Source organism: Syngnathus acus, chromosome 16 (assembly GCF_901709675.1).
Source record: "Syngnathus acus chromosome 16, fSynAcu1.2, whole genome shotgun sequence".
Classification (NCBI taxonomy): Eukaryota; Metazoa; Chordata; class Actinopteri; order Syngnathiformes; family Syngnathidae; genus Syngnathus; species Syngnathus acus.
The window spans coordinates 8704384-8725696 of record NC_051101.1 but is presented as its reverse complement, the minus strand read 5'-3'; the positions used below and the strand labels follow the sequence as shown (position 1 = coordinate 8725696).

The 21313-nt window shown below is 38.9% G+C and overlaps 1 protein-coding gene across 4 annotated transcripts in view; it reads left to right on the top strand.

Annotated features, from left to right (window-relative positions):
* cdkal1 (CDK5 regulatory subunit associated protein 1-like 1) overlaps positions 1-21313 on the top strand; it is a 130198-nt gene that overhangs the window by 40717 nt on the left and 68168 nt on the right. For all 4 annotated transcript variants that reach the window (XM_037273761.1, XM_037273762.1, XM_037273759.1 and 1 more), the window contains 3 exons: positions 24-72; positions 3879-3999; positions 13757-13860. In XM_037273761.1, coding sequence (XP_037129656.1) covers positions 24-72; positions 3879-3999; positions 13757-13860 — 274 coding nt within the window. The remainder of the gene's footprint in view (positions 1-23; positions 73-3878; positions 4000-13756; positions 13861-21313) is intronic.

Here is a 21313-nt window from a genome sequence, read left to right as displayed (position 1 = left end):
GCCTTTGCTTTTGTGTATTTTAGGTCCAACAGATTGATCGAGTGGTAGAGGTGGTGGACGAGGCTGTTAAAGGTATTTAAATGTACACAGAAATACACCACTGTTTAATTCAGATTACCCCGAGTTTGTTGTATAAAAAATGTATTAGTCCGTTTTGGTTCTTTCTAAAACAGCTTGTCAAATGCTTTTTTCTGTCAAGGAAGACTGACTCACGTGTCAGTAATTAGTTCAACCATTTAAAACTATATTGGCACCGCAGTACTCTGCTGTTAATGAAGGTCACACAGAGTTTATTATGAATGTCCACTAAAGCTGTCATACACCCCCCAGCTGTTCTCTTCTAAAAACAACAACTGTAAAACAGATTGGCTTTTGCATGTGTGCCTGTGTTTGAGTGTGTGTTTGCACTGGAAGCTTCTTAATTAGGGACATTTAAATTTTACAGTGTAATCAACTCTAAATTGTCTGACTACACGCACTTACTGGACAGTATGCACATACAGCGCATATGAACTACATCCAGAATAAATTTTTGATATTGATTACCATGTTTCCCCTCAGCATCTTTAAACATGTGATTCTTTTGACCTATCTGCCTTCTCATACGGTTCTCGATCTCCTCCTGCCCCCCCCCCCCCCCCCCCAACAGAAACTAATTTACCCAGTATCATTACTGTTCTTTATGACCTCATATAAATGGCCAGGAGACCTTTAAACTGGGGATTTGCCTTTTGTAATGGTAACTGAAATGCACATGCCAATGAATCGTAAGACGCAGTTCTTTGCTTCAACAAAATTGCTTGCAGGTCTCTTTTCCACATAACGAAAACATTGGCAAGCTTTTATGAGCTTGTGTCTTCATGTGTGAGACAATCATTTCAGTTTGGGTCTTCGTTTAAAAGGAATATAACCGCCACTCAATAAGAATACCCCACCACAGTAAAGCTGTGTTTAATTTTACTGAATCTTTGAACCATAAAGCTTATGTTACTACGTGTTGTAAATGACTTGCGTTATCTTGGGTCGAGTTGCTGAGCGTGCATGCAGTATTTTAACATTATGTGTTCACATACATATTGTTGGATAGGGTAGTTAATGCGGTCAAAAGCTTACTTATCCAGTTTAGTTGTCTTTCACCACATGTTGATTTTCTTGCAAGCACAGTTTGACCATGCAAATCCATTTTTTCACTTTTATTTTTTTTCTCAGTTTTTCTGCAATAATGTTTACTTCACAATAAAATCTGAAAAAATCTAACAATTGCTTTTCAATATGTAAATTCTGCCAATGTTTGGCAAAGTCACCAAGTAAAAGAAATGTTGGACCGTGCCAAGACTGAAATACATTTTTGATTGTCAGATGCCATAATACATATGTGTATCCTTTTCAGTGTTTCAATTGGTGTTCTGATATTGATCTCTCCTAGTTGAGATTAAATCCTCAGATGATACCATTTCACCTGTTATTCTGAGTTTTTTTTAGAAACAGTTTAGATTCCGCCTGTACTTGTGTGTGTATGAGAGAGATCGGGGCACACAAGGTTAGCCGGGCTAATGCATCTACTTAGCTAGAGATCAGAGGCTATATAGCATCAATATGACCTCATGATCCGTATTTCACCAGGATAAACAAACTGTTACCGTGTTCCTTGCTAAAAATAAGATCAAGCTTAAGAATAAAGATATATCTGCGACAGAAACAAAGTTGACCCATTCACATCGATTTAAAATGGAATTCTGAATGATATTGTAAACACCATCTTTTGATGCTTAGTGACCTCGTATTTTGATGTGACAACATCAAATGCTGGGTACAGAGGCTTGCTGCTGCTATGTGCTGCAGTTAAAATTGTTTTGGTTTTATAGAAACGTGGATTTTTTTCTGTAGTTTTCTTTAAAAACACTACAAAGCCATGTCCCCTTATAATTAATTTAGCAGACATTACCGAGATATTAACCCCGTTCGATACAATTGTAGGTGTTGCTTGGGCCATTACATTGACAAGATAACCGATAAACATTAAACCCCCTTGCTCTCCTCGTCATCAGCCACCTTCGTCCGTTATTTCCAATGTTCCCCACCCTGTTGATACCTCCCAATCAAACAGCAGATCCACCACTTATGAGACATCAGTCGTAAGTCAAGAGGTCATCCTTTTAGCCCCTATCGCTGTGATCCAACCATCCATCTACCCGTCGTATACAGCTTTCATCTGTGAGGAATTCATCTTCTTGTCTTCTATCTATTCTTTTTTCCCATCTTTGCCGTCACCTTTTCGGAGGCATTTATGAGTGGATTGATTACATCAAGCCAAATTTATAGAGATGTGAAAAAGCAGGAACATTTGAAGGATGGGAAAGACTAAGGCATGGAGAATGTGGTTATCAAGTGTATATATAGGATTGCCCACCAGAACAATTGAGCCCGAGATGAAAAATGGACAGCACTTTTCAATTTTGCCCACTTTGGCAAAATATTGTAAGATAGTCAGTGGCATACAATTGACAAGATTCAAAGATCTCAAGGGACTTGCCCACAATAATAATAATAATAATAATAATAATAATAATAATAATAGTAACATATTAAAATAAAAAAGCCTTAAATAGTTCATTTAAACTTTCCTGTGTTGATGCACTGACTTACTGGATCAAAGAACTGATCGGGTCTAGCAAAAAAAAAAAAAAACACAATAATAATAAATGATAGAAAAGAATATATATTGCTACATTGCCAGTCAGCTTTCTGGCAACAGCAGAAAGCCAAATCCGCAGCGAGTCCTACGTTTCGTGAGCGGAATTTTCTCATTTCCCAGCTTGTACTGGGATATTACGACCAGTCACGCCTCACCGATTGGCTTTTTGTCCTCCTCAGGGGCAGATAGTAATTTTTATCTACCAATGATAGCCATGCTTCCTGCCCTGAGCCCACCCTCCCTGGAGACTCATGTAAAGCGGATAGAAACAGCAAGACAATTCCATCCCTCAGCGCCTTCATCTCGCGCACATCTTTCTATAAGGCTATTAGATGCTTAGAGAGAGGAGACCACAGCATTCCATTTCGACACAATAAAGGTTGAACATCACTGACATTTAACTATTTGACTCAGTTATGGATTTTTATTTGTGCCCCTTGTATGGTGTGTTTTCTAGATAACTTTATCAATTTTTGTCATTTACAAGTCACTCTGTGTGCAGAATCCATTTATTGAAATGAAAATGTGTCCGTATTGCCACACGTTAAGCTGAATGTTTTTGTTTAGCAAGTTGCGGGGATCGGCAACTAGTTCAGTTTTCATTAATGGCATAATTATAACTGCCTTAAAAAAATGCATGAGCTTTCACCCAAAAACTAATGAAAAGAAAGTTCAGGGTTTTCAGTAAGATTTTTATTGTGTTTAACATTAATATTTATAAATATTTAAAAACATAATTTCATACGTACCTGAGGCTAGAAATTAAAGCAAGTCTGTTGTCTAAAATGCGTGATCATTGCAAACAGCAAATAGCCAGACACCTTATTTTTGCTTGATTTCTGTCTTTATGGCTCCTTCTTGACAAACAGACTATAGTTTTGTTGTTCAATGAAGAAATAATACAGTGGAGTGTATTGTATGTGGAACTTCAAAACCCGATGCAGGGTCACAATTTTCTGTTGAAGTGTGCAATGTAGATGTGCAATGTTCATTCGCTTGATGTTCGGTGAAGAGTCTCCATCTGTATTTTTTTGTGATCATCTACTCAAGTTGTGTGTTAATTTTTAACTAATGCAACTCAAGCTGATCAAAAACAACCAAACAAACTGGCGCTGTTTGAGGAGAGGGAGACATTACTATTGCTTTAATTTGCCGCATAATTTTGTTTTCTGTTTTAATTCAGGTCATTCAGTTCGTCTTTTGGGCCAGAAGAAAGATGGAGGCCGGAGGCTAGGGGGAGCAAGACTTGACCTTCCCAAAATAAGGAAAAACCCTCTAATTGAAATCATCTCCATTAACACGGGGTAAGACACAAATGATATACAGTACAATATTATCCAGCTCCCTTGATTTGAGTTTGTATGTGATTTACAACTTGACAAAACAAATTACACAGCTATCAATTGTGAGCAGTTCACTTTAGCTCTGTTATGTAAGCTCTTAAGTAGTTATTCCATTGTCCTTAGTTGAAATGTAGAGTATTAGAAAACCACACGTTTACAGTGTTAACAATAATAGCAGTGTATTAAAAAAAAGTGAAAAGCTCAGATTCATTATAATAGTTGCATTGCATCAAAGACATTGCAAATTGCATTACAAATTAAAACATGAAGAAAAATGTGTACAAAAAAAAAAGCTAATGATGGTGTTCACAAATAGCAGTCCCTGCTAATATTTTAATTCGTTTTTTTCTTATGTTGCTACATAGACGTTGCTTTACAGGACTTAATTTCTCGAGAAGTATGGACTTGAAAAATGTCTTGCAATCTAATTGCTAAAACAGAAATTTATTTAAAATGGTAATTTATGACAATTTAACTAACCAGGTCTGCAGCCACGCTCATATCACAACATTTTATGAACTAATTTCATGTTGCTACAAACCATGTCCTGTATTCTCAGTGGGCTACTTAAAAAAGGGTTCGTTCAGACTAATTCCTCTGTGCTTGACCTTCACTAATGGCAATCTAGAAGCCATTCCTGTGCACATCCTCAATGTCCGTACATTAATGATGTCCATCACGAAGCAATGAACTGCCGATTGTAGCCACAATGCTTGCTTTGATTTCTTCAGCTTTTGTTCCGCCACTTTTGTCCTGTATCCAAGCATCACATAATTCCTTTGTTTGACATGTTCTGTAAAGAGTTTTCCGCAGTTTAGTGGTCTTGAGACTTCATGCACTAACTTCATATTTATTTTCATATCCATTATAATGGAACATGAGGACTAGGGTACTCTTACCTGCCCTTGGGTTCTGGGCTTAAATGTATTACTGCCCAAACACAAGAAGACCGAGACATTGTTGTTATTAAGAGTGTGACATTGATGCAGCACAAGAAAATTTTCCATCTACAGCACATTACTATAAATGTCATACTTTATGTAATGTATAATTTAGAGCTTGAGTCACGTTGAATGTTGCTGTTTTTTCTTTCTGTAGTATGTATGTATGCATGCCTTTATTTTTTAAGGGGTCACATAAGCAACAAGCAAATCCTCTTGTGTTTTTGTTATTTTATACTGGAAGTCTTTTAAGTAGGCTGTTGGATAAAGTGAATAGTTGCTGCAAATCCCTACTGAACATCTGCTTTTGTGTAATTTAGTCAGTCATTGGTGTCCCTAATTTGACCAGGCTTCGCTGATATAAAATTATATGTGAGAGAGACAGTGTGTTCTTTATGTGCTCTGTTTTTAGATAATCCATTTTAAATCCTCTTCTGAAGTCGTGACATCATTGGTGACATTTGTTAGCAGACAAAACAAGAGAGATCTTTGTGCAACGCGCAAATGCAGAGCAGACCCAACTCCTGCTGCCTCCTGCCTCAAAAGAGAATGTTGGAAAGATGACAAGAGGCATTAGAGGACTTTTTTCTTTTGGACAAATGTTAGATTGAAGACTTGCTCCGTCATAAAACAAATTCATTTTCATACATAGTTTCATGTTAATGTCAAAACGTTATTATAAATTGCATTTATGTTCTCATACGACTGCTATACAAAAATTTTTATACAAGTACATCAAAGACATTTTGCGTTTAAAAAAAACTAGCTCATAGACAGTCAGACTTGGAGGTCTTGGGTACGGAGATGATGGAGGCAGTGTTTTGGCAGGTTGACTGGACCAAGGTGTTGAAAATATGTTGTTAGCTTCTTGGTCAGCTGGTGGACAGTCCCTCAGTACATGCTGATTTAAGAGGCACATGTGTTGATCAGACAGGACTATAAACTATAATGTGAGTATTAACATGTTGCGGTAAATTATTTTTGTTATATTGTAATCCACCTTTACTTAAGCACACAGACTCTCAACGGCATCAGGGTGTAGTTTTTACACATGGTACAACCTCATGGAAATGTCGTTCTATATTCCATTTGAGTCACAATATGCCGTTCATTAAGTTGCGTATTAATATCATTTGCACCTATTTAATCCAAATTCGATTAGCTTCCCCCTTCCTCTAAATTAGTTTTATTCTCACACGGGGGTTGGATGGGGTGCAGTGAGACTGTTTTTTTTGTTGTTTTTTTTAACGGTAAGGGTTAGTTTAAAAAAAAAAAGTATTTCGGCTAACACTCAAATGTCTTGGATAGTGTATTAAAGTAGCACTGGCAGGTTTCTTCTATTCTGACTATAATTGTAGTTTTAGGTCTATAAAGACAAAGAAAAACAGACATTTTGTCCACTATGCCCACTCAATTTGAAACCACCCTCCAGAGTGAAAAATTAAAATATACTCTGTCGTTGTGTTTCGATATACACGTCCTGTTAACGTCGTGCACACGTTGACACATACATGTAGCAGTGCAAGGAAGTAAACATCCGACTACATTTGTTTTGGTCCTTCAAGCTGATCTCGCTGCTTCATTAACCCAGGAGTCCTTCCAACATTTTTCCAAACTTTCATTGTTTTTCTTTTTGCTCCTAATTCCATTAATCTTCTTTACTGGTTGTGTTGAACAAATCATGCAAATGATATCTCTCCTTCCTTGCCCATCTGCCAATAGACATGCTCTAGCATTAGATCATGTTCCTATTCAATTTTCACATTACTGTTGTAAGCAGTTCTTTGTCATCTTGTTCTTGCAATCGCTCCTAGTTTTAGAACATTTGATGCTACCAGCCAAAACTGGCATGGTACATGTGTGTGTCTGGACCTAGGGTACTCTAAGGGTCCATTCTGACTGTGTGTGTGCGTGCGTGTGCGCGCGTGTCTTGCCAGTATCAACTAAAGTCACTTTGTGAGCAAGCTGAATTGGGATGCTTTGGCATCATAAACCAGGAATTTACAGCCACTCAGACAGAATGGGTCATTAAATGTGTGTTGTGTGTTGCTGTTTGTTTGTGTGAACCATTGCCAATGAACTCCAGGCATTAAAAAAAAGCCATTTGTTCCACTGTTACAGCTCATTTCATTTCATTATGTGTCCCTTCCCTTCTCTCTATTTAGTTACATTTCTGGTAGTTATGATCTCTCACATTGCTATTACAATGCTAAAGTCTTGTCTGATCTTCTGCCTTTTACAGCAAACCAATAACTTGTCATTATTTGTGTCCTCCAGGCACGCAGGTAGATACGCGGGCAGGATATTTTCTCTTCATTTGACTAATTGCAGTTGCTTTGGTGAACTTCCAGGATGTTCTGTTTTAGAATCTGCAGTATTCTTAGGGTTTAAAAAAAAATAAGGCAAGGCTTTATTTATTGAAAAGAAAGTTACTCATTTCGTTCTCTCCTTTTATTCCTCCCCAATCTTTGAATATCTAAAACAATAATTGTGATAACTCACCATGCCAAAATACACACAGGCATGCATTAAGCATGTAAATAAAGCCCCAGAGACTTATAAAGTGTTTTTGTGCAACTTTAAGTAGATTTTTTTAATGTTTGCGTTTGGTCATCAGGCCCCACAATTGTTCACTGTGACTTTCCTCCGATTTCCTTCTGGCCGCCATAACTTCTTCGTCTACTCTCCGGGTGGACAAAGAACAATAATGGGTCTTATCAACCTTGCTGCTGACCTTAACATAGATTTGTGTTAAGCATTGTGACCAAGGTGTAACAGTAACAGCTTTAGCCAGCTGAGAGGGGTAAGTTTGGGGTCACAGACATGGACATGTAGAGGAAAAACAATAAACCGACTCGAAGGGCCAGGGTTAGAACTCCCCTTGAAACAACAGCCACCACACTAATGTTCTCTCTGTCAGCGTTAGAATTATTACCTTGAAAAAACAACAACAAAAAAACTGAAGTAATTGAAAATTTGACACTTTGACCTGAAATGTTGCAGAGGTATCGCTTGCTATCTTTTTAGGTATTGTGTCACAAGTCAGTCAGATAATAGAAAGGTTCTGTATTTTTACACACAATAGAGTAGAAATTCCATATTGTAAAGTCTTTGTAACAAGGGGTAGGACTCAATATGTCTTCTAATGTCTTTTGACTCCATTTCAACATGTAAACTGCACTGAACTAAGACATTTGTAGAAATGATCTTTCCCTTTCTATCAGTTTTATTTATTTTCTTTATATTTTTTTTGTTTATATGTTACTTGACAAAAAAGTTGCACAACAATTCAGAGGACAAAGCGTTGCCTTGCATTATGTATTGAGAGACCTAAGCACACGTGGTTTATTTTTGGGGGGGGCTGTTTTGTGTTTTTCTGTGGTATCACCAAAGGTTACTGATAATGGTGAAGGGACGCAGTTTCATAATGACCAACAAACCGTAAATGAAAGTTATTGCAACATAAAAAAGGTGGTAAACGCATCTCTACTTGAGCTGCTGGAGTGCAATAAGTCTCCGTCAAAATTAATGATTGGGAAGAGACGTATCAAATGCCGTATAGTTTCTCAGTAGATTATTTGTTGTTTCATTAGAATTAACTGTGATTACTCAACTGTAATATACTCAACTTGTTTGATGTTAAAAAATTGAAGCAAACACGATACTTGAAGTGGCCTTTAAAAATACTCTTCCCTCTTTTTTATATACTCTGCGTCTTTTATGTCATTATTATTATTATTATTGGTGTTTAGAGTATGACTGATTCTTTTTCTCTGGTATGACAGTTAGCAATTTTAAACTGTAAACATATATGCAGTTAGTATTTTATAATAGCAACAGATGGGATCTGTAGTCAGTTTTCAGTTGGCCTGTTTTCTATTCGGACCTCAGTTAACCTTTTTTCAATTCATGATATTTATTATTATTACTATTTTTATCCTTCGTGTTACAGCTTGCCTAAACAATTATTTTTAGTTAGGGAACCCTGTTCAAGATGCAATATCTTGTTGACAAGTTATTTCAAAAGCATTCATAAACTACTGCTTGACACTTCAGCTGTACCATATGTATTTGTTTGTCACTCCTCATTGGCATTCTTTTTTCTTTTTGGTCTGCTGTATCCTAAAGCATCAGACAAAGCCAAGGCCAAGAAGAGACACTATGTTGACATTATTTAGAAATGTTGGCACTCTTGTCAGTGTTTTTTCATGACAAAAAGAAAATCTCTTCGTCAAAATTTGACAAACTGTAAAGGGTTGTCTACACAATAGTCTCCTGTGTGAGAGATTGACAATGCATGCATGCAGGATGTCGGCAAAAGCACATTACATTTGGCGCTCTAGCATGTTTTCTATCACACATGCACAAAGAAACCCACAAATGCATTTTTATTTATTTATTTTCACACAACCCCAATACACCAATGTAGATTCTGTCACACACCTCCACCTCCTCTGGCTGTGCACCACAGTGGCCTTCCTGATGTTTATCAAACCAATGTATGGGTAGTTTTCAGCTCCACTGGTCTGAACATATTATTCCATTTCCCTCTTTCCCACTGTTTAACACACAAACACACAAATGCATGTTAGACACACACGCACACACAAACGACTCTTGCTCCCTCAGTCTCCAGGAGACCAGGAGGGCCTGTGCTCCCTGCAGTAAATCCAAAAGATTGATGTGTCTCCTTGGACAAAATGAGATTGTATGTCATTACAAGACATTACGCTACAGAACCCCCGAGTAACCGAATTAACACCAGCATGTCACAGGAAAGCACACTTTACGTACACACACACACACACGCACGTTCACACAACAGATTGTGTCTCAGAGTATTTGAATATACCAGGTTTTTCATGTTTGCCTTTCAAGTGTTGAAATTTCCCCAGTGAACTGAATGTTGTAAACTTGTTAATTTGACATCAGCACTCCCTTGTTGAGTTAACTTCTGCAACTTTGGAAGTCACGATGGAATCGATAGTGGTGGTTGTCTACCTGTGTTCATCTTGAAGACTGACCATTATTTCTTACTTATTTCGGCCCAAGTGGCGAGTCGACAGCAGACAGTGAGGCTCTGATCATTTTGATGGGTGGCTCTCCCAGAAGGGAATTAATTTTGTTGATAAATGTAGGCCTCGACTTACATCCACAGGTGTGAAGGTATAAAGTAATAAAGTAATGTTTCATGTGGCCCACAAAGACAAATTTTGCATCGACTTTAAATAGAGACATTGCTAGCAATTTTTATTACCAATCGCCCTTTTCGAATATTTGAAAAATTGTTGCTGGTCTCTCTGGTTTGTTGTGTTGCCGATACTGTATGTATATAGGATGGCAATTCTCATCACATAAAGACTAAACTCACTTGTCCTTTAAAAATAAAGAAATAAAAAGTAAAATGTTTGCCTCTGTCATAACAGAGACACGGTAAATCACAGCAAATCACTTACTATTGTACTTCTGGTGCCATGGTAACATATTTTGCCAATAATGTTACCATTCTGTAGTGGACTCATACAAAAACCACGCTAATCTCAAAAAATGGTGCACAAAACCATTTTTGTCCTGTAACAATGACCTGACTGATCTAATAAAAACAGTCTCGAGGTCTGCCTACAGTCAAAACAAGAAGTTCTGAAAACACTCAGAGGTCCCATGTTGACATGAGGTTGTGGTCTCACACACACATCTTGCGCGTGCTCTCAATCTACGAGCCAAAACAACAATCTAGACTTCTGTAGTTGGCAAATGTCTCTAAGGTCATTTTGTGACCTTTTGGCAAATTAACAAGCAGTAGTTTCACTTGGTAGCGTGACGAAATTCACGTGCAAAGGCTTGACTGAATAAATTGTTAGCTATGCTGTAGTTGACATGCACAAAACGCAGAAAGGCAGTTGGCTCAGGATCCGTGCGTGTATACAGATTCAACAAAAGCAAACACCCACATTCTATTATGGGCAACTGTGAGGGAACCTTGTGAATGTTTATTTCTCAGCATTCATACCTTGACCAGAGATAGTTATTGGCAAAATAGAAAACAACTCAGCGGGGCCACATATTCTTATTATCTTATTAACCGCGTGGGTTTTGAACAAGCTTGCATATATTTCTGACGTATTAATGATGACTCTGTTAATGACCTCAATGGTAGGAACACTTTAATTAGTGGCCTTATATGCAAATTCTCCATGCAACAACCAGGCTCATGTCCTCGCGCAAGGATGATTTAAACTGCCAACCATTCTCAATATAATAATAATCCACTTTCCCACCATATGGCTTCATTGTTGAGTATGCAATATTCTTTGACTCCCGACTTTGACTTGCGGTGGCTAACTACTTGCAAAGCGTGGCTTTGTTCGCCCATCGAAAGGCAGTTTAAGGTTCTGTTTGCTCATTGACCAACTCCGCCCTATCTCAGCGTGAATAATACATGCACTGAATAACCCTGCTTTACAATTGAAAGACTCTCCGATTTGCCCAGCAGCCTAAGCTTTGTTGCTACCGGTAATTGCATTCTCACACTGGCACGGTGCAAACCCCGTCAGCAGACTAAGACACACGCACACACGGCCCAATTTGTTTATGCATGGAGCAGTTTTCTAATTAATGTGCAAAACCTAAGTCCTTATCATTGAGAAAACCTTTTCCTGCTTAACTGTCTCCAAGTCTGTGTCTTTAAGATGCCGCACAAGGGAGTCCCTCTAAAGGAAACTGCGTGTGTGAGAATGTGTGTGCACATGTCAAGGGAGGTTTACAAATGTAGAGAGAAACCACAGGGCTTTCTTTTTCAAGACTTGCAACACAATAGCGCTTTTAGCACACACATATACGGACACATTTGTGCACACACGAACCAGCCCCAGACACACTAGGGAGGAAGCCCCTCTCATTGTAACACATTGATGAACTACACAGTTGTGCTGCAGCTACCTCGGTGGTTTAATTAGCCAGTAGGAAACAGAAGGGCTATAGTGAGAAACAAAGGGTGAAATCAAATTGTTAAGGCGGTAAACAATATACAAGCATTTACTTTTAGTGTCATTCTGGAAGTTGACCGTGTTATAGCTTTAAAATTAAACCCGGCTCTCGCTTGGGTCCAAGAAACTTCACTTCATGGCAAGCATGGGTATTTTTATGGGGCATGCTGTGACACCGCTCCTCTGCTCCAACTTTTTTTTTTGTGTCAGAGTGCTGACTAGTTGTCGCACGTTGTTTGGTGTGATGGGGATGTCGAATCTGCTAATGCGATGTGGTGATATTGGACAAATGCCCACCAACAGCGCACTGACAATGTCACATGCACACATTCGGGGAATTGATACGCACACACACACACACACACACACACACACACACACACACACACACACACACACACACACACACACACACACAATTATGCAAACACACACACGTACACACACACTGAAGCAAGTAGACCACTGTCTCTTGAGATTAATGTTGGTGTGATCCACTCAGCTGGGCCTGATCACATTAAGATGGATGGACCCCCTGGTGGTGGTGGCTGTGGTGAATGTCTGTGTGTGAGCGTTTGCGGAGTCCCATCTGTCTCTGTTTTCTCCACATCGGGGTTATGTGACCTAGCTGCCATCTTTAGTGCCCTCAACTGGGATAAGCAACGCATAGTGTGGCAGGGATAGACAGATTAAAACACAACTATTTTTCTCCTCAATTTCTTGCCTTTGGTGACATGCCTCTATGCTTGGAGTTTATAGTTCTAAAGGATTATTGATGCATTGATGCGTTAATCTCTTAACTGCTTCCTAGAGTTCTCTTTCAAACAATAAATTCGAAAATTGTGATTGAAATGAACTGTGGATTATGGGTTTTGGTTTATCTTCAGATGGTGGTGATGTTATTAAAATTAATCAAATCAAATGAAGAAACAGTTGCAAGTTAGTATTTTACTCTAGCAGTTGTGGCTCTGAGTTTATTTAACCTGAAATGACAGTAGTACAACTAATCTCAAATACTGTGTGGGATTCAGAAAGAAGAAACAAATGAAGAATCGTTCAAACAATGGCAACACTTGTTTGAACCAAATATTTTTGTGTCTCTGGGTCCAAGGCCAGTTTACGTGAAGCCATAGTGCAATGCCTGTTATTTAGATTTTTCTCAGTAGCAGACAGAATAGTTTTCCCAAAATCCCACATTTACCATCATCGCATTAGTTGGTTCAAATCACAGCCTTTTTCTGCTTATTGATCATCAACTAGTTGTTTTGTCAAGGCAATTTATTCCACTTAAAAATGAATTAGAAAAAACAGAAATCTTTTCAATTTTTTGTATAAAAGGCACTAAGTGGAACAACAGAGGCTTCTTTCACTGAGAAACTGGGCTGAGGTCAAACATTTGTCACAGTTTGATATTTTAGGGCATTTGGATGAAATGCTATTTTGCCATGCTCCAGCATATTTTATAGCACATCAACAGTTTTTGCACTAAAAAATGTGTTTCATTGTGCCAAATTTATTATTTGACTTAAATCGATGAAATTCATAATATATCTTTTTGTGTAGTCCTCCAAGTAAGTGCTTCATTGTAAATAAACATACAGTAATTTTTGTGTTATTTCAACATCCATTCACAAGACACAGGGGGTCCTTATACGGTGCACTTAAAAATATTTTGTGAGCCTTGTACTCCCAAAAGTATGGAAGATTTTTGAGGCATAACTAACCACTACAAAGACTGCTCTTTCATTTGTTAGATAATGGACCTAATCCTCTCTCTACCTACTTGTTCAGGTGCCTGAATGCATGTACCTATTGCAAGACAAAGCATGCCAGAGGAGACCTGGCCAGCTATCCCATAGAAGAGCTGCTTGAAAGAGCTCGACAGTCTTTCCAAGGTGAGTTACATATTTCTCACATATTTTCACATTGGTAATTGTTGATTTCAGTTCGCGTGTGGCCCTCCTATCATGCGGCAAAGGTTTTACTAACACATGTTGTTTTTTTTTGTTCTTGCTTTGTGGGTCCATCCATTTGGCTTGATTTGATGCCAGATGAACAGCTGTTGTGCCCTGGCATCTGTTTCTTAAGTGTAGACTCCCAGCTTCCCTGCCGCACAGCAGGCGATGGCTCAAAAAGACCCCCAGGCGGGTCAGTCAAGGGCAAATCTACCTATTGACATTACAGATCCTGATTTTAGTGGATTATTGTGAACAGTAGCTACAATGCCTAGTCAATCTGGCTTTTGCATATAAAGCTGTTTTTTTTTTTTTTTTTTTGGAAGACTTACCACAATTATGGTACACAGGATTTTTTTTTTTTGGGTGGGGGGCAGTACTGTATTTGGTCAGAGGTAACAGATGTAAAGATCTGGCTCAGCTCTAGTTCATTCCGATGTTTGATGGAGGTCAGGCCTTTATGTGCACAAGTCACAGAAAACATACTTGATTATGGCTTGACTGTTAGCCATTGACAAATGGATCCACAAAATTGGAAATATAAGATTCAGCTATAACTAAGGAGCATGCCCCAACTCTTGATTGATTCATTGATTAAATGGTTATCTCGCCATCTGTCCGTCCGTCTCTCCGACGCACCACCAAATCAATCCATCCATCCGCCTGTCTGTCCATTCATCCACCCATCCACCCACTCAAAGTGCTTATTCTGTGGAGTGTGGAAGGAGCCTGAACCCTATCCCAAGTGTCCTCATTGAATGATGACATGTCAAGAACAAGAACTGTTCTCACTCAAATCGATACAAATGAGCAGTGAAAAGGCATGTTTTTGCTCTACGGGAGGAAGCCATGTACTGTACTGTGAACAACTAGCACAAGCAGAACACGCATATAATGGCCGCAACCCATATTGGAACTTGAGACCTTTTTGCAGCCAACTACAGTATCCAGAACTCTTTAAAACAACTGCATGCACAATATTGCCCGGGGGTGGCCATTCAAGGGCGAATTCACCAGCTGGTGTTGGCGTGTGCGTGCATTCATATAAGATAGAAGACACTGCTGGTTGAAGATAGATCTCATGCCCTTTTCACTTTTTGCACAGTTGAGAGACACATGTAGCATTCTGGAAACTGTTTTTTAAGACTGTGTTGTACATTGTTTTGTTGCTTGAAATTATATTCTCATTTGCCAAATGTTCACTTTTGTAGATGATTTTACAAATATTATTTTGTATTACAGTGTAATGTAACATGTTTAAGTTCAAGAGAAACACGTTTCATAAAACACGAGGCAGGAAGCTTAGTTTGTCGGTGAGATTATGTATGACTGATCCGTTATAACAGGAAACATGATAGCAAGAGGCGGTTGTTGTTTTCAAAATACAAAAAGAGGAAGCTGAAGGTTGTGGCCCCCTTTAAAAAAACAGTGGATGTACCACAGACAAGATCGGGTTTTTTTTGTTTTTTTTTTAATGAGACTTTTAGGTCCACAACATACAATCCTCATAATTCATGTTTAAATCCAAACATGAGATCACACTTAAAGGTTTCCTTTCATCCATGTGTCTCTGAAAATGGATTTAATTCTTTGCAACATGATCATTTCACGCAAACACACTACAGACTGGCAAGTGTGATAAGCAGGTTTCTTTTTGGGCATAATTACTCCTTGCGCCCTTTAGCCATCTAATCAAAATGCTCCCTTTTAGAAATCTCTTTTTATTAAACATATCATGCACCACATTTATAAACCGAAGACCCTTTGTTCAGTTTGAAATTATATCATTGTTAAATGAAATGCGCCCTCTTTTTGCTTTGACTCTCACTTTAATTGCTATTCGTTTTCTTTTTTGAACCAAATCGAAATGACCATAATAAAACCCACAGTTGGATTTGCTATTTGATGGCGAATAGGAAAATGTAACAAGCAAATATGAATGGTATTTCTCATTGACCAGTCAGCCAGCTTTGGGAGTTGATTGGTTCATCTTGGGTAACTTTGAAAGGATTTATGAAATGTATTATTTACGTTAGGCATTACATTAATTAAAATCCCTGAGCAACTACTGTTTTTGTGATATAATTTTACAAATACCTTAAGAGTTCCTTCAGTTGGAATGGCCAAAGCTGTTTCACCTACGAGTGAATTTAATTTTATTGGGATACTTTGGCTTTTGTCGTAGCATTTTAAACTATCAGGCGGATGTCTCAACCACAGCACAGCATGACACTTCATAGACACAACAGCTATCACTCCTGCATGACGCATCTCATTAGTGTGTGACATGCGTCCTAAAAATCACGACACCACTTGTGTTTCGAGCCAGTGTCATAATGCCATGACTTGCTAGCACCCAATATCTAAAACCTTCCGTTTGAGTCTTTAATTATTGCCGTATTTTTACTGTATTTTGTTTCCATTTTGTTTTGATTCCCAATCTTTCTAATGGGTCAAATAAATTGTGAACCAATCAAAGGTCAAACAGCCTCCTGGCCTTTGCTGTCCAGTGACAACCAATGCCCAATGTGCCTACGTTTGATATTCCTTACTATGTCATTTCCACATGACTGAATGATCCGTTTCAAACAGCAAGAACGACACATTTATTCCATTGGCATCAGCTGGATGGCATTTGACAGATCGCCTCCGATAGATATGTGGGCAAGCTCACTGCTTAGCTGCAACATCTGTGACAGGTGTCAGCTCTTGTTTACCTCCGCCGCTGCTGTAACGTGACACTTGGGCAGACAGGGCTGCCAAGGTTTGCCAGGAACAATCCAGCATGGGTCAGTGGTTCCACCAGTTTTATTGGTAGCGCTGAGTTTTTGATGAGTGGAGTAACCCGCCTGAAGTACACAAGGGTTATTTACCCTGTGAGTAGATCCAGTCATGCCGTGGTTAAGGCTGAAAAGAGTGCCGGATTCATAGCACGCATAGCTTTATTTTTACCTTATTCACTGCCATTGACAGCTATAGACGTCAAAGACACGTTTTAACTGTGCTGGCAGTGAATGAGTTAATAATAGAATGAGCATATGGGTACAGTTCTGAAAAATGTGTCTTGTATTGATGTGTAGATGACAGATTGGAACAATTTAAATATTGACACAGCAGCTGCATTGATCGTGGTTGAGTCACCACTATGTACGGCCTGTTTGAAATAACATGGAAATCTGCTGCGCTTGCTAAATAAATTCTGGCCAAAGTCATTATCCTCTGGTAAAGCTCTCATGGATGAGCTAAAATTGATTTCTGGATAGAAGTGCTTGCAGACTGAGAAGCTGTTATTTTTAAGCAGGAAAGTCTCCCCATGTGTGCTCGGCCACGCTCAGATATATCGTTTAGGCTCCAGCAACAGTTTTTCATTATGTGGCTCTTGTACAGCCACTGAATTCTCAACCACACACTCAGAGCAGAGTTCACATGTATGCCACCCCGACTTGTAGAAACATTTCCTGACTTCTTTCTTTGCAAATCTTTGCAGCTTGATGTATTCAGAATGGAGACAATAGTGCACTTGGAGGAAATGTTTTCTCGAAAGAATAGAATCGGTTATGGGGAGTCCCAGACAAAAATGGTTAAAGATTCTAATTGGAGATTGACATATTATTGGATAAATTGAAAGTTAAGATTGCAACGAGTTTGTGGAATTGAATGTTGATTAACATGCATATACAACACGTGACGTATAAATAAATGCACTACTTCACTTTATCCAGCAGAGACTTTGTTGATCAAGTCACAACTTTTGCGTTCTAAAGAGCAAAGTGTTCTATACAAGAACGATGACATCATCAATGGGAAGTTGACTTCCATGCAGACTTCCTCTGTGGCACAACCTTTCCCAGCATTCTACTCGGTAGCACATGGGCATCGAGAGAGATTCTGTCATACCATTAAAACTTTGATTTAAAAAGTGACAATGAATTGATAAATTGGGGATGACCACTTGAAGAAAGAGTCAAATGCTCATCTGTAATTTGAAAATTCTGGAAGACCTGAATTAAAAACTTCACATGAAGTCCTGCATGAAATCTCAAACATATGTTTTCCCCATTTATATTTCCGTTGTATTTGTGCAGCCACATCCACACACAGCAGAACAACTCAACCCAATCTTAACTTTGTTTTAAAACGTTGTGTCCTCTCTCAAACTGTTTTCACAATACTCTGCGTCCAAACATTTGTCCCTACCATGATAGAAAGCCATACACACTTTACCCGGGCACTCTCTTGAGGCCCGATTTGGACACACGGCTGCAGTCTCACCTCTACCACAGCGTATTATGCATGGCCATGGTGCTTAATGTGTGTGCGTTTGTGTGTGTTTGTGAGTGTGTATGGTTAGTGGATTGTTAGTGCTAGAGCAAGGTGACATTTATTTTTTACTCCTCTGCTTTTGTTTACACAGTTTCATTTTAAAGTTCAGCCAAAGTATCGTTGTATTTGATTTGTTTCTCTCTGGCTTCTTCTTTGACCTCCTTTCAATCGCTCCATAGGCTGGACAAAAAGGCAACAGAGGGTGGTGTTTGCGCGCGTGGCTTTGTGTGTCTGTGTGTGTGCCTGTCCTAGTGTGTGCATGTAGTGTGTTGTCCTGTGATTAAGTGCCAAGCTGGCAGCAGAGTGGAGTGAATAGGGGGCCCCTTTCACACAAAGAGAGCAAGGGATCGAGACAACACACACTTGCACACTTTGGCCCATGCCAGACTGCAGGCCACCAACTGCACACCTGGCATGCTACTATTATGTCACCAGTGTGTGCTTGTGTATTTGTGCATATGCAATGTGTGTGAGTGTTATTGTGTGAGTGAAGCAGACGCCATCTGCTCTGTCCTCTGTGAACTTGTGTCCACACCTTTTTTTCTTTCCTCTGTCCTTTTTCCATAGTTAGTGGATTGTATTACGTTGTTCATGGTCCACCTTCCATTTAAACAACTTAATTTTTTCATTTTTCTTTTCAAAAGTGTAACTACAATATAGCTTTTTTTAAGTACTGTAATTAGATAAACTATCTTGTGAATTTCTCACTTCTTTTAAAATTAATGACGTTTTTTATCAATTTTCTCAGCTTTTTATTGTCCTTCGGAGGGCATTGAGGCTGACTCCTCTGTGGGGGAGGGGAGAGCAGTTGCACATTCAGTCAATAGGTGGCAGTACAACACTTACGTTTAAGCTCAGACCATGTGCTCAACCACCAAACTTATTTATTGTCTGTAAGGCCTTACACGCTTCGGAAGAGTCGGTTTGTGCCTGTTAAAATGTTTAACTCCTCTCAATCCTCTGACTCATATTTGGCTCGCCCCCATGATAGCACCACTGTGCATTTCCTATTCGCAAGATGTTAGGCATACAATTGTGTTCAGATTTATATGGGATATCAATTTACTGCCAGTTTTCCTGTTGTTGTCAGTTTAAGCCCCAAACGGGTTTGAAAAGAGTAATTGAATATCTTTCTTGTTTTTGCAGATTAGTTGAGTTTTGTTTGCATTTAGATGTTAAAAAGAATAAAAAAAGTTTCATGGCAATCGCGTAAGACTGTAAGTCAACAAATTGCATAAGATTGTCACTTGATTACGTCATGATAATGACGATGTACTGTCGCATAGTCAATAGATGTGCAAAAACATACACGCACACTAAGTGTTGCACTGTATTGAATTCTATAATAATGATTTCTGTATTTCATGCCACAATTTATTTTCCTTTCCTGTTTGCCAGCACGCCCTTCTGCACTGCTTCACGGTCTTTCAGGCTTTATTCCCTTCATGTCACAAGATCGCCGATGTAATTTAATCTTGAACTTGAAATTTTATTCTCTTTTCAGCTTAGCTTTTTTCCTCCCTTTTAGCTTTTTTTTTTTTTCCCCTCCCTTTTGTCAGATGGTTTTATGTCCTCGGGCAACACAAGGAAGTTTTACACTCTGCCCTGACTGGTTCGTATACAGTCACTCTCCTATTGAAGATAAGAGACTACACGACTACAAGGTTGTTTCCATAAACCCATTGAGTCACACATGAGTGAAAACCAAAATGTACAAATGGCTCAAGTCCTCAACTTTGTGTGTGCTTTGAAGTTGAGACCTGCAGTTTGGCAGGCTGAAGAAGGGGAGATTAATTGGCCTGTTTAATCTACACAAGCCGTTGTCTGAACCCTTTCAGCCTTTTGGTCGTGTGTCACTAACCAAATCCTGATTGATACCTACGAGTTCTGCTCTGTGGCACATATATGTCCTTTGCATTTCTCAAATGCTTCAGATCAGAGGAGGTAGCTGATAGAAAGCGTTCATCTTCAGACATTCACACAGAGAATTATTATTTGTCATTTTTCGGACTGCACTAATCAAAGTTGAAGTGCTTTAAAGAGGCAAAGTAGTCAAAAGCAGTGCACTCATTGCCAGCAGGCACATAAACGACTCATTAAAGACTCTCTAATTAAAAGTCTTAATAGGTTGTAACATTCAAAGAAATGACACATCTAAAGAAATACTGGGGTACCTGGCTTTAATAATTATTGTTTCAATATATTTTTGGGGTTATTTTCTGACTGTGCAAACCAATATAAAAAAAAAGAGGGCATTCCAAAATTTTGGGTACAACTCAGCGATCACCACGTCTTGAGACTAGTGCACTGGGCAGTTGATAATAAAGAGATTGATTTGTTTTTGCAGAGTAACATCATTCATGAAAAAAAAAAGTGGCTTTGTCTTTCTCTTGGAACAATGCTTGTAAGAATTCAAATTCAGTGGAGCTGTTTGAAATCCACCGAAATTTGGGGTTGAAACTAAGTGCTGAAAATGTAGAGATGCCGCTCTGATTATTCAATACTGTCAAAGTGTCCTTGAGAAAAACATCATCCCCACGTTCTAGCTCTAAAGGTGCAGCCGCTTTCACTCTGACATCTCCTGATTAATTGACATATTCTGTGTTGTACACTGGAAACTGAGTCCTTTTTTTATGTGCCCGGAATTCCCTCATCCCGACATCTGACACACCCACCGCCCCTAACCTGGAATTTTTATTGAATTATTTTCCAGCCCAAGTGTTAACATTGGTAAAAGAAACCTCACCCTAATGCTGTCGTGACGGCAATGCTCTACTTGAAAGAGATTGGCTAAAATACCCTAAGAGAACAATAAAGATGTAACCAAAGTGTTGAAAACCAAACGTGTTGGCAAATAAAATGTCAACACGTGAGCAGTGGCTGGGCAGTGTTTCATGGTGACATGTTCTTATGAAATGTTTGTGACAAACGAATTCAGATAATATGGTTTTGCTCAATTGAGACATTATGCAACTTGTCCCACTTTGCCGATGTTTCTCTTTCCCTGCCTGAAACCATTCAGTCACTTCACTCCCACATTACACGCAGTGATGATTCGATCCTCATGTGT